This window comes from Coregonus lavaretus, assembly GCF_964263955.1.
Source record: "Coregonus lavaretus genome assembly, chromosome: 24".
NCBI classification, from domain to species: Eukaryota; Metazoa; Chordata; class Actinopteri; order Salmoniformes; family Salmonidae; genus Coregonus; species Coregonus lavaretus.
The window spans coordinates 32,650,644-32,664,987 of record NC_140011.1 but is presented as its reverse complement, the minus strand read 5'-3'; the positions used below and the strand labels follow the sequence as shown (position 1 = coordinate 32,664,987).

The 14,344-nt window shown below is 44.5% G+C and overlaps 1 protein-coding gene across 1 annotated transcript in view; it reads right to left on the bottom strand.

The window, feature by feature from the left end:
- Window positions 1-12,439, bottom strand: part of tmem164 (transmembrane protein 164) — a 39,062-nt gene extending 26,623 nt beyond the window's left edge. Inside the window, exon 1 of the mRNA XM_084140958.1 lies at window positions 11,258-12,439. Within this exon, the coding sequence (XP_083997084.1) occupies window positions 11,258-11,695 (438 nt within the window). The 5' untranslated portion in view covers window positions 11,696-12,439. The remainder of the gene's footprint in view (window positions 1-11,257) is intronic.
- Window positions 12,440-14,344: the final 1,905 nt, after the last annotated feature.

The following is a 14,344-nucleotide window of genomic DNA, read 5'->3' as shown; positions in this document are numbered from 1 at the left end:
ATGCCACACCTGTCAGGTGGATAGATTATCTTGGCAAAGGAGAAATGCTCACCAACAGGGATGTAAACAAATTTGTGCACAAAATGAAAGAAATAAGCTTTTTGTGAGTATGGAACATTTCTGGGATCTTTTGTTTCACCTCATGAAACCAACACTTTACATGTTGCATTTATATTTTTGTACCGGGGGACCTTCAGAACGGGTCTTGTGAGGCCTGTGGTCATCCTAGATCAAAACAATCGACATGTACGTGTTCGTGAGAGTTTCACCTTTGCACAGAGTGTGTAGCCCAAACATATTAGTGTGTAGCCCAAACTGTTCAGACCCTACAGACAGAAGTTGGCAGATCGGCTGTACCGACTTCAGACAAGTCCCAAGATGCTTGTTGGGGTCGTAGAACAATCACAATAGTTAGTAGGCCAAACCATTCGGATGCTACACACGATTTTGTGAGAAGACCGATTTTCGGGATGTCTCATGGTCTTTCACCGCAGATGCGGAAGTGAGACATAGGCGGATGCAATGAATTGAGACGGATCCAATGCAAAAATAAACAACCTCTAGCTTAAACTGACACATTTTTATGGGGATTGTTTTATTATGCTAATTAAATGTCCATGGCGGTGCGGACATCTACCTTAGGGGGATAAAACACCTGGATTTCTGAGTTACCTTTCAAATTATTAGGACATGTAAACACCTTAAAAAGGAAAATTGCTTCAAGGTCCATTGTTGATATAGTCCCAAATGGTCAGTGGTGTAAAGTACTTAAGTAAAAATACTTTAAAGTACTACTTAAGTAGTTTTTGACCGTATCTGTACTTTACTTTATTATTTATATTTTTGACTACTTTTACTCCACTACATTCCTAAAGAAAAGTGTACTTTTTACTCCATACATTTTCCCTGACACCCAAAAGTACTCCTTACATTTCAAATGCTTAGCAGGACAGGAAAATGGTCAAATTCACACACTTATCAAGAGAACATACCTGGTCATCTCTACTGCCTCTGATCTGGCGGACTCCCTAAACACAAATGCTTAGTTTGTATATTATGTCTGAGTGTTGGAGTATGCCCCTGGCTATCCGTAAACAAAACAAAAAATGGTGTTGTCTGGTTTGCTCAATATAAGGAATGTGAAATTATTTATACTTTTGATACTTAAGTATATTTTTTGCAATTGCATTTACTTTTAGTACTTAAGTATATTTAAAACCAAATACTTTTAGACTTTTCCTCAAGTAGTATATTACTGGGTGACTTTCACTTGAGTAATTTTCTATTAAGGTATATTTACTTTTACTCAAGTATGACAATTGGGTACTTTTTCCACCACTGCAAAATGTCATATGATTTAAAAAGCAGCATTATATGATGCAAAATGCATCATACCGGCTGTATTTCTTAAGTTATACATCTTGAAAACTTGATTGCTGACATTAAAAACATTTTGGGACCATACTCTTATCGAATCATTACTGTCAATTAGTCAGGGAAGTTCTTAAAAGATAACTACATATCAGTTCCAGCCGTGTATGATCTGCGCACATGCTAGCACCAGCAGCTCGAGCCACCCTCTTTTGAGCGAGTGAAGTGAGTTCGGAAAAACTGAAAGTATTGCATTCTCACATCGCTGTGATAATGTTAATTTTGATTGATAAATGTAGAAAATTGGCAAAGTCCCATCAGGTAGTCTGATTTCAGATGTGTCCATGTAATCAGGATTTCGAGGGAAATCGTTCTTCTTGCAAAGCAGGTACACGTTTTTATCAAACTATTATAATAAATCTGAGTATTCACAATAATCGTATTATTGTGTGCATGTAAATATACCGAACAATGGATAAAGTGAACACTTACAACCTTCTCAACTGTCATTTACTACATAAGCTACTAACCTAAAGCAGATGCACTCTAAATTATTTTAAATGACAAAAGAAGCTCTGAATGATTGAGCCTAAAGGAAACATTAGTATGAATATTTTATTACCATCAAGCCCCTGCAACTTATCCAGAATGCAGCAGCCTGCCTGGTGTTCCACCTTCCCAAGTTCTTCTATGTCACCCCGCTCCTCCACACACTCCACTGGCTCCCAGTCGAAGCTCGCATCCACTACAAGACCATGGTACTTGCCTAGGGATCAGCAAGAGGATCTGCCCCTCCCTACCTTATGCTCAAATCCTACAACCTGACTACTCCGTTCTGGCACCTCTGGTGTCTTGGCCCTCCAACCCCTACGGGGGGGCAGCTCCCGCTCAGCCCAGTCCAAGCTCTTCTCTGTCCTGGCACCCCTCCGGTAGAACCAGCTTCCCCCTGAAGCTAGGACAGCAGAGTCCCTGCCTATCTTCCAAAAACATCTGAAGCCCTACCTCTTCAAATAGTATTTTAAATAATCCCACAGCACCTTCCCTCACCCCAACTTTTTTTTTGCCTTTCGTAAACTCGCACAACCTTTTCCCCCACTACTAGCGCTGACAGCTACTTTATTGAGGAAACATGTACTTATTATGACAGATGTTGTTGTTCCACCAAGCTAACTTAAAGGGATACTTCAGGATTTTGGCAATGAGGCCCTTCATCTACTTCCCCCGGGTCAGATGAATGCACTAACTGTAAGTCACTCTGGATAAGAGCATCTGCAAAATGAATAAAATGTAAAAATGTAAAATTACCAGTTTGCAAACATTTGTTCATTGCACTTGTATGAGCATGCCTTCGTATTAGTGAGTATTGTGCTAGACTGCTAGTAGTGTTTCTGTTTTGTCTTGCTTGGTGGACATTTTCTCAGCCAGATGTGACATTCTGATTATCTTGGTCTGTCAAGGCCAGAGCTAGACCCCTGCCTGAACCCTGTGCTCCCATGCTGCTCACTGATCCACAGACAGGAAGAGGCTCTTTCCCTCAAGAAGAATAGGCCATTTCACACACTCATCCTTCTCCAGCCACAGCGCTGCCTGCCTGCTCACCACTGTGGCACAGGAAATGTTTTTCTGGATGGGTTTTGTAAATGTTTTACCACAAAACAGGAACAAGCATGTCTTCATGTAAATGAGGGTTTTGTCATACATATTTGCAGGTTTCCTCACTGGTATGGTATCTGACAACAAACAGTTTTTGGCCAAGGCATGTAAGGATTGGTGCATGCTTACTTGCATGTCGACGCAGGTAGCCTAATTGAATATGTAGCACCAAGAGAACTAACCATTCCGGAGGCCTCATGCTAGGCCCTGCGGGCAGATCTCTTCTGTGTGGGGCTGTGATACTAGAGCAGTGTTTTCCAAACTCGGTCCTGCCCCCCCGCCCCCCCTCTAGCACTACACAGCTGATTCAAATAACTAACTCATCATCAAGCTTTGATTATTTGAGTCAGCTTCATTTCCACCCAGTGTGGGCCCCAGGACCAAGTTTCCATGTACTAGAACACTATAGCATTCTACTCTTATCTTGACTTGGCTATGCCATGTTGTCATCTAATTAGTTGTGATGTTCAGTGCAGTAGACCCTTACGGAAACCATAGGTGGACCCATTCTCCCCCCCCACCCCCCCCGAGACCAATTAAAGAAGCATCCATTCTCAGGACAGCCCAGGATAATCGATCTCCAGAGAATGGTTAAGTTCCCATTCAATCCAACATCCCGAGACATACACCTCTGAAATTCTCTTTCCAGGGCCATCATCTTGATATATATCTAATGAGATAATGACAGGGCAAAGCATTCGTTATTTGAGTGCATGCTGTGCTTTGGTTCCAGCGAGACGACACAGTGGTGTGTAACAATGGGAAGCCAGGAGATCGAGAGGCTGGCGATGGCCCAGGTGGGCAAATCGTGGTCCTGGGAGGACATGCTCGGGGGCAAGGGACCTTGGGGGAGGATCAAGGCCCTGGCGAGAGAGGAGCAACGGCGTCAGCAGGGCCATCGTCGGAGGGACGAGAGGCAACCCCAAAAAGTTTTTGGGGGGGGGCACATGGCTTGGGCGGCTGGGCAGCAGGAGGCTGCCACAGGGAGACGTGGAGAGAAGGCTACCGGATTACGGGAGCCATTGGCGAGTAGAGGGAGGGAAGTAGTTGAGGCACGGCGTAAGAGACTGAGGTGTGTTACCAGTCCGGTCCGGCCCGTTCCTGATCCCCGGTTAAGGCCAGTGGTGTGTGTTCCCAGTACGGACCGGCCTGTTCCTACTCCATGCATCAAGCCCACGGTGTGCGTCGCCAGTCCAGCCCGGCCGGTTCCTGTTCCACGTACAAAGCCTACGGTGTGCGTGGCCAGCCCAGCCCGACCTGTTCCTGCTCCACGTACCAGACCCACGGTGTGCGTCGCCAGTCCAGCCCGGCCGATTCCTGCTCCACGTACAAAGCCTACGGTGTGCGTGGCCAGCCCAGCCCGACCTGTTCCTGCTCCACGTACCAGACCCACGGTGTGCGTCGCCAGTCCAGCCCGGCCTGTTCCTGCTCCACGCACTAAACCTACGGTGTGCGTCGCCAGCCCAGCCCGACCTGTTCCTGCTCCACGCACTAAACCTACGGTGTGCGTCGCCAGCCCAGCCCGGCCTGTTCCGGCCACCCGCACCAAGTCTACGGTGCGCGTCGCCAGCCCGACCCGGCCTGTTCCTGCCACTCGCACCAAACCTACGGTGCGCGTCGCCAGCCCGGTCCGGCCTGTTCCTGCCACCCGCACCAAGTGTACGGTGCGCGTCGCCAGCCCGACCCGGCCTGTTCCTGCCACTCGCACCAAACCTACGGTGCGCGTCGCCAGCCCGGTCCAGCCCGTTCCTGCTACTCGCACCAAGCCAGGGGTACGAGTCGTCGGCCTGGTCCAGCCCGTTCCTGCTACTCGCACCAAGCCAAGGGTGCGAGTCGTCAGCCTGGTTCAGCTCGTCCCTGCTACTCGCACCAAGCCAAGGGTGCGAGCCGTCAGCCTGATCCAGCCCACTCCTGCTACTCGCACCAAGCCAGGGATGCGAGTCGTCAGCCTGGGGAGGCCCGTTCCGGCTCCACGCATCAAGCCTAGGGTGCGTTTCGTCGGCCCTGTCCGGCCCGTTCCTGCTCCCCGCACCAGGTCTGTGGTGCGTGTCGTCAGCCCTGTCCGGCCCGTTCCTGCTCCCCGCACCAAGTCTGTGGTGCGTTTCGTCAGCCCTGTCCGGCCCGGTCCCGCTCTCCGCACCAAGTCAAGGGTGCGCTTCGTCAGCCCGGTCCGGCCCATTCCTGCTCCCCGCGCCAAGGCAGTGGTGCGCGTCGTCAGCCTGGTAAGGCCCGTTCGTCCTCCACGCACCAAGCCAGGGGCGCGTGTCGTCAGTTCGGCTCCGGCCAGCGGGGCTAGACAGGACCAGGGGTACTTTGGGGGGTTGGAGAGGAGGTGGGGATCAAGGCCGGAGCCAGAGCCACCGCCGAGGAGGTATGCCCGCCCAGCCCTCCCTTGTTTAGCCCGTATTGAGGCGCGGTCGCAGTCCGCGCCTTTAGGGGGGGGTACTGTCACGCTCTGGCTCCGGGACTGTGTAGGTTGAGCCAGGGTGTATTCATTTGGTTGTGTTGGGTATAGGGTGTGTTCATTTGGTTGTGTTTTGGTTTTGGTTGTAGTGTCTTGTCTGTTCATGTGACTCCCAATCGGAGGTAACGAGTGTCAGCTGTCGGCTCGTTATCTCTGATTGGGAGCCATATTTAAACTGCCGGTGTTCACCTTGTGTTTGTGGGTTTTTGTTCCTTGTCAGTCTGTGTTACTGTGGACTTTACGATTCGTCTATTTTGTTTTGGTACTTTAATTAAATAAAGTCTATCATGTTCGCTCAACGCGCTGCGCTTTGGTCTCCCTCATTTGACGATCGTGACATGGACATGTACTGGCTTAAGCAGGGGGACACGTCTGGCACTGCAGGATTTGAGTCCCTGGCGGCGTAGTGTGTTACTGATGGTAGGCTTTGTTACTTTGGTCCCAGCTCTCTGCAGGTCATTCACTAGGTCCCCCCGTGTGGTTCTGGGATTTTTGCTCAACATTTTTATGATCATTTTGACCCCACGGGGTGAGATCTTGCGTGGAGCCCCAGATCGAGGGAGATTATCAGTGGTCTTGTATGTCTTCCATTTCCTAATAATTGCTCCCACAGTTGATTTCTTCAAACCAAGCTGCTTACCTATTGCAGATTCAGTCTTCCCAGCCTGGTGCAGGTCTACAATTTTGTTTCTGGTGTCCTTTGACAGCTCTTTGGTCTTGGCCATAGTGGAGTTTGGAGTGTGACTGTTTGAGGTTGTGGACAGGTGTCTTTTATACTGATAACAAGTTCAAACAGGTGCCATTAATACAGGTAACGAGTGGAGGACAGAGGAGCCTCTTAAAGAAGAAGTTACAGGTCTGTGAGAGCCAGAAATCTTGCTTGTTTGTAGGTGACCAAATACTTATGCAAATCATAGCCACTGTGCGCTTATGCGTTTCAGAACCGTGGACAGCGACCAATATCCAACGCGGGAGAAAGCGCATGTTATAAAATATAATTTTTGGACCATTGGTCTTACTTAATAGAACCATATACAATTTCAGTAGCACGTCTTAGACTGATAGACAGTGCCATCCCAACAGTCTCCACAATGGATCAGTCCACTCAGACAGGCGCCAATCAGACAGGTGTCTTGTACACCATGACATTATTATTTTTTTTGCTTATCGACCAAACAAATCAACCAGTCGACTAAATGGGGTCAGCCCTAGCGTACAAAAGGCTGTGAAGTATTTGTAGTTAATCATATCATTAATGGTAGTTAATTATATCAGAGCTGTAGCTCCACCCACCCGTGAAGTGGAGCAGAGCATGCTGGGCAATCTCCAGCTTAGAGAAGATCAGCTTGAGAGAAGTAAATTGAGAGTAAGTTCCAGCCATCCTTTTGTTTTCCCAACAGTTAGCTTTCATTGTGTTAGCCAAGGCCGGTGTGCGTCCTTGTTGATATGTAAGTACATATTTCATATCTTTCAGGTGTTTATGTCTGAAGATGCACTCTTACGATAATGTCATATTTATGGTTATGCTAATTAGTAGTTTCTTCTGCGAGCTAGCTATTGTGAGCTGGCTAGCTCTGGTTAGGTTGTCATATCATTTCGGACATTTAACCCTGTATTTGTAGAGGATAATGTCCCCCAGTGCGTTGTTTATATGCCCTGTAATTGTATAGGTGTATGGTACATCATTATACGGGTATTACATTGTAATTCACCGTTTAGAGGTATTCAAGTTCATTGTGCAGTTGTAGCCTTGTACTGAAGATGATGGCACTATGCCTTGTAGTACACGTGCGGCAGCACCCCTTTGATCTCAATTAGTGCAGTCACAGTCACCTTGTATTGCGCTGTATGGTCCTGTATAGCATTAAGTCATCATAGTCATGTTATAGCCATGCATATTGTTTATAAGAGATGTGAATTGGATTGTATTCTGTCAATCACTATTGTATCTTTATTTCTCTCTTTACTTGCAGACCACACACACACACAAACTTTGGTTGAAGCAAGTTGCCAGACCACTAAGTGCCTTAGCCCATCCATACTACATACACTGTGCTGTGCTGTTCTGTGCCTGTGGATATTCAGCGTTATTAAAGCACCTCACCTGGAATCTTACCTTTCTGTCATCTGTGCCCTTACCAGCACACGGGAGCAAACACATGAAGTAAAACCTAACCTAAAGAATATACAGTCCACCAAGTCCTCACTTACACCTAGCAACAAGTGAGTTCTAAGCAATCTTTCCGTTTACACTTTGGATAGCCTTGGGCTTCAGTGCCCAATAAAACAGACTTTCTTGATGACTGCAGTATTGTCATCATAACATGCCCCTTTTCTGTTCAATGATCTGAAACTGGTGACATTGCCCATTACATGATTTGACATGATCCTCTCACAGTTAATTTGAGTGGGATAAAATCAGACAATTACAGTGCACCCCTTTGGGAAGAGGGGGATACTCATGCACAACATTACAACAGATGAGCCCCCACCTTCTCAACAAACTGTGTTGAGTGCTCTCCAAATGTTGTTGGCTGTGGTTCAGCAGACACACACTGCCCACACCTCATTTTCGGACTGAGGCTGACTGAAAAACAAACCCCTCATTGTGTACCAGGTGGGCAGCTAGTCAAGATACATACCCCCTCCCCTCAGGGGTTTCTCTCTATTCCTTTTCTTCACCATGTGTATCTCTCTAGTCCCCTCCTCACCATCGGGACTCCCTTAGTTGAAGCTACAACATGATAAGTCAAGTAATAGGGAGAGGCTAGTGAATTGGTTTCCCATGTCAGATTGTGCTTGCAGCTTTCACTGGTTAAGGAATGTTTCTTCCTACTAAAACACATCACTTTGATTTCACAATTTCCCCCATCACTAATGCGTTCATAAGTGATATGATCTTTCTGGATGCCACTGCAAGTAAAGACGGGTTCCGTTGTAAACTACATAGGGATCGCCATAGCCACATGAAAGATGTTCCTGAATCAGTACACAATAGGCCCAAGACGAAGTCGAAAACACCGGCTTCGAGGGCATTATCACTTTTATACAACGGATTACCAACATATTCAAATAATGATTGACACATTTTCAATCAAAATATGATTTTGATCAATTTATTATTACTATTTCATCCTTCCACAAGATATAGTTCCGACATAAATCTAGGGTTGCTACCCAAGATGGCTGGTCGTCCTTTCTATTGGTTCGGTTGCCAGAGAAAATGCACTCACACGTCAGAACACTTGTTCAGAGGAGCTAGCCAACAACACAGCTAACACAATCACTTCAAACTGAAGCTGGAAAGACTGCAAACTACAGTAGCTGCACTTCCTTTCGTTTTACCTTTTATAAATAGACATTTCATATATATATACACATACACACACACATATACATACACACACAGTTGAAGTCGGAAGTTTACATACACCTTAGCCAAATACATTTCAACTCAGTTTTTCACAATTCCTGACATTTAATCCTAGTAAAAATGCCCTGTCTTAGGTCAGTTAGGATCACCACTTTATTTTAAGAATGTGAAATGTCAGAATAATAGTAGAGAGAATTATTTATTTCAGCTTTTATTTCTTTCATCACATTCCCAGTGGATCAGAATTTTACATACACTAAATTAGTATTTGGTAGCATTGCCTTTAAATTGTTTAACTTGGGTCAAACGTTTTGGGTAGCCTTCCACAAGCTTCCCACAATAAGTTGGGTGAATTTTGGCCCATTCCTCCAGACAGAGCTGGTGTAACTGAGTCAGGTTTGTAGGCCTCCTTGCTCGCACACGCTTTTTCAGTTCTGCCCACAAATGTTCTATAGGATTGAGGTCAGGGCTTTGTGATGGCCACTCCAATACCTTGACTTTGTTGTCCTTAAGCCATTTTGGCACAACTTTGGAAGTATGCTTGGGGTCATTGTCCATTTGGAAGACCCATTTGCGACCAAGCTTTAACTTCCTGAATGATGTCTTGAGATGTTGCTGGCGGTTTTGGAGCAGTGGCTTCTTCCTTGCTGAGCGGCCTTTCAGGTTATGTCGATATAGGACTCGTTTTACTGTGGATATAGATACTTTTGTACCGGTTTCCTCCAGCATCTTCACAAGGTCCTTTGCTGTTGTTCTGGGATTGATTTGCACTTTTCGCACCAAAGTATGTTCATCACTAGGAGACAGAACGCATCTCCTTCCTGAGCGGTATGACAGCTGCGTGGTCCCATGGTGTTTATACTTGCGTACTATTGTTTGTACAGATGAACGTGGTACCTTCAGGCATTTGGAAATTGCTCCCAAGGATGAACCAGACTTGTGGAGGTCTACAATTTGTTTTCTGAGGTCTTGGCTGATTTCTTTTGATTTTCCCATGATGTCAAGCAAAGAGGCACTGAGTTTGAAGGAAGGCCTTGAAATAAATCCACAGGTACACCTCCAATTGACTCAAATGATGTCAATTAGCCTAATCAGAAGCTGGAATTTGCCTCATGCAGCTCGACACATCCTTCGCATAGAGTTGATCAGGGTGTTGATTGTGGCCTGTGGAATGTTGTCCCACTCCTCTTCAATGGCTGTGCAAAGTTGCTGGATATTGGCGGGACCTGGAACACACTGTCATACACGTCGATCCAGAGCATCCCAAGCATGCTCAACGAGTGACATGTCTGGTGAGTATGCAGGCCATTGAAGAACTGGGACATTTTTGGCTTCCAGGAATTGTTTACAGATCCTTGCGACATGGCGCTGTGCATTATCATGCTGAAATATGAGGTGATTGAGGCAGATGAATGGCACAACAATGGGCCTCAGGATCTCGTCACGGTATCTCTGTGCATTCAAATTGCCATCGATACAATTAAATTGTGCTTGTTGTCTGTAGCTAATGACTGCCCATACCAAAACCCCACCATGGGGCACTCCGTTCACAACGTTGACATCAGCAAACCGCTCACCCACACAACGCCATACATGTGGTCTGTGGTTGTGAGGCCAGTTCTTGATTTGCCACACCTGTCAGGTGGATGGATTATCTTGGCAACTGAGAAATACGAACAGGGATGTAAACAAATTTGTCCACAATTTGAGCGAAATAAGGTTTTAGTGCGTATCTAAAATTTCTAGGACCTATTACTTCAGCTCATGAAACATGCGACCAACACTTTACATGTTGCGTTTATATTTTTGTTCAGTGTACATTGCGTAGGTCTACTCTCTACACAGAAATGCTCAATACACATTCAACACAAAAAAAATTGTAGGCCCATCTCCAGTTCACACTTAAATTTGAGAGATGAATCCCCAAAAGACAAAAGCAACTTAAAAGGGCAATCAGCTGTTGAAACAATAGCAAATCCCCTGTTTCAGTAAAAAAGCTGAGGGATGGGGCTGTAGAAATGTAACCACTCATATTTAAAAGACAGAGCTATGGATGCAAGGACTGACCATCCATGATATCAAAACTATAGTTTTAACCATGTTTGGAGGCTATAGTGTTGGTTTACATTTACTTTGTTTACAAACATTGGAGTAAAACAAGCTTATAGTTTGGGTTCTGATGGGTTACAACAGTTAAACTAAGCTCATGAGTCATTTATAAGTTACATTCTTCAAGAATCAAATGGGTACATATCATTAATGTATAAATGCAAAAATGTATGCATGCAACAGCAGATTGCCCCTTTAAAAGTACGTTTCAATCCTGTGTGAATAATACCATACATGTTTGCAAAAAGTGTTTGCCCCTAGTTTGCCCAGCCTTGTAGCAATCTTACCTGCAGCATGGTCATAACATGACAAGGATTCAGTAGGTATATCACTGTCTTGGTGGCGAATTTGAATCCAACCTCCATTCCAAACGTCATACACAGAGCAACCAGCAACAGGTTCTTGCCCAAACTGTCGTCTTTTGTCCTTGGACCATCTTTCGCGATCTCTTTGAGTTCTTTAGAAATGTTGATTTTTCTCAGTGCGACGGCAACTTCCACGATGGAAATCAGAACCATGACAAAACTCTCGCCGATACGTTGTTGGGGTGCAAGAAAGGCGGCACATTCTGGGCCCCCGTTGCCTTCAAACTTTGGATCCACGCCGCCATACAACCAGTCTAAAAGACTGTAAATGTTATATCTAGACATATTCCTCTTCTCGTTTTGGAAAAGGTAAGAACAAGACGGAATAAAAGATAGTACACTGACTTCTTGTCGAAACATGAACTGCAGTATTTCACCTCGGCAGTGATCTCTATAATGAAGAGGCAGAAATGTACACCACAGCTGCCACCGCCTCCTATTCTTGACAGGTAGACGTAGTACTAGTAGCGATTCAGCTAGCTAGCTGCCTGGACTTTAACTTAGAGGCCGTCTGTGCGAGACCAAATTGCAGTGTGGGAGTAGCTAGTTAACTATAGCTGCTTCTCAATAATATGGAAACGTGGACATTCATATAAGAAAATAATAATATCTGGTTAGCTAAAACATTGACTATAAACATAAACACGTAGCAACATTAAAGCTATGTCTGTACCTACAAGTAACCACGTGATTAGCGCACGGTATGTCGACCAAGTCACCAATTTGCAGTGGCAATTAAGGCGTTTAGCTATTAATTAGTTGCAAGAAATTAACGTTAGCTAGCTACAGTAGCTAGCTGGCAGCAGTATCCAAAGATATGGTTACCAGTAGGATAAATAGTACCAAACTCTCTAAAAAGTCCAGTTGTAGATCTTCTGTTGTTATATCTCATCAAGAGAGGTCATCGTTGGTCCCCAGTTGCACTATTTAGCGAAGATTTAACATCAATCGATCAAGCACGAGTGTGGAGGTAGCTTACTAACTGGTTACATTACAACTGATATGCGAGTCCACGTGAGTTGCAAGATACAGTTCTTGCTGCCTGCAACGCCGTCTTCTTTCTGATATTTTGTATTAAATAATATGGTGTAGCTTTGTTCACCAAACCAGTTTAGCTCTATCCATCAAGTTCCTTCAAACCCATTTCAACGTTCCTCTCTACACACACGACTAGGAAAATTACTTAGGGGACAGCTGCGTATAAACCCCGCCTCTTTCAGTTAACCCCTAACTACTAGACCCCTATTTGTATATACATATGTCAATACATTTACAATCTGCTTTATCTGATATGATGTGTTAAAAAAACAAAACATTAATTGACATTAACAACAGTGTTATGGATTTATGGAACAGCTTGCCCTGTCAGGTAAGAGCGGCAAACACCATTGAGGTTTTAAATGTAGTTTGAGATGGAAACCAATCTATTAAGCTGTGCAAATAAAGTTTATCATCATTATTTCAGTCAACAATAAGTGACACTTTAATGGACCTATGCTGGGTGTATCCATAGGGTGTTGCTCTCGCAGTATCCTCATTAATATAAGTGCGGGCTCGCCCTCTAGTGGTTTTTCATCACCGCTGAAGAAGTGACCCCCGGAAATGTGATAGGGGTACATATCAGCACATATAGAACAATGAGGCAGATATTTTACCGAATGTATAAATGTGAAGCATCCGGTTGGCGTTTCCACTCACTACCAAAATGGTGATGAGAGGAAGCCCAGTGACCGGCAGTGGGAGAAGATGGAGCGAGATGGATTTTGGCAGACATTCTGCTAATTTTATCATTGATGAAACATTTGATCTCCATACAGTTTCTGTTTCCAAAACTAAAATCTGTAACAAACAGAGTGGACTGTGTTTTGTAGACGTTACCCTTTGTCAACGTTAAAACAAAACAAAAGTGCGTTGTTTGGGCGAATTGTGCAAGGGCGAATTTAGTTATTGCACACGCGCATTTAACAGAGTTAAGCATTCCCTAACGGAAATATGCAAATAAAGGCAAGAACGCGCCAATAGGATATCACTAACTCGTGCTTGGCTCTGCCCACCTCCTTGCTTGTTCTGACCACTATGATTCATTTGCTCCCATTGGAAACGACAGGCTCTGGTCTATCTTGGGTTCGTTATAAATATATTTGATATCAGTCTATGGTACATATTGAGCTCCCCAGCTTGTAGTCCTAAAACCCGGAAATAAGTTACCTCTGGTTCGTTCACCCATCCCTATGGGAAAATGAATGAGGAAAGAATAGGGTTTTGGAATAAACACCGAAAGTAAGATCTGAGGTTAACACAGGCTTAGGAGATCTTATACGTTTTGTTCTATGATATAATAGCAGTCAGTTAACATGACCTTTAATAATTATGAAGCCTTTATGTGCTTTTTAAAATAAATCAATTCTAGAACATTCACTAAACATACGTTATGTGCTTTTTAAAATTAAAATAAATCACAAAACATACGTTAGCTGATGAAGATTATCTCATAGAACAAAACATACACAATCTCATAAGCCTGTGTTTATCAGACCTTATTTTTGGCGTTTATCCAAAAACCCTACAAAAATGCCATTCATTTTTTCCATAGGCTTTGTCCAACGAACTGTGGCTGAGTTAGTGCCTACAAAAAGATGACATTACTATTTCTCTCTATACCCCATGTCTGCACTCCCCTCCCAGAAGCTATGTGCTTTCCCACCTGCCCATATAGAGAAGCTACAGGAGATGGTTAATTCATACAATTGATTTGTAGTTTCTGGGGAGAATATCATTTTTTGCTCAGAACCTGTATAATATTCACTGACTGTAACAGTGGAGGCTCCTCAGAGGAGGAAGGGGAGGACCATCCTCCTCAGTGAATTTCATAAAAATATATGTTTTTAAACATAACAAAAAGTTATAATTTTTTCGATAAAACTATACTAAATATAACCAAATAATGGACTGTTAATAAATAAATAACACTATTTTGCAATGGTCTACAGTAGCCTCAACAGCAGTCTG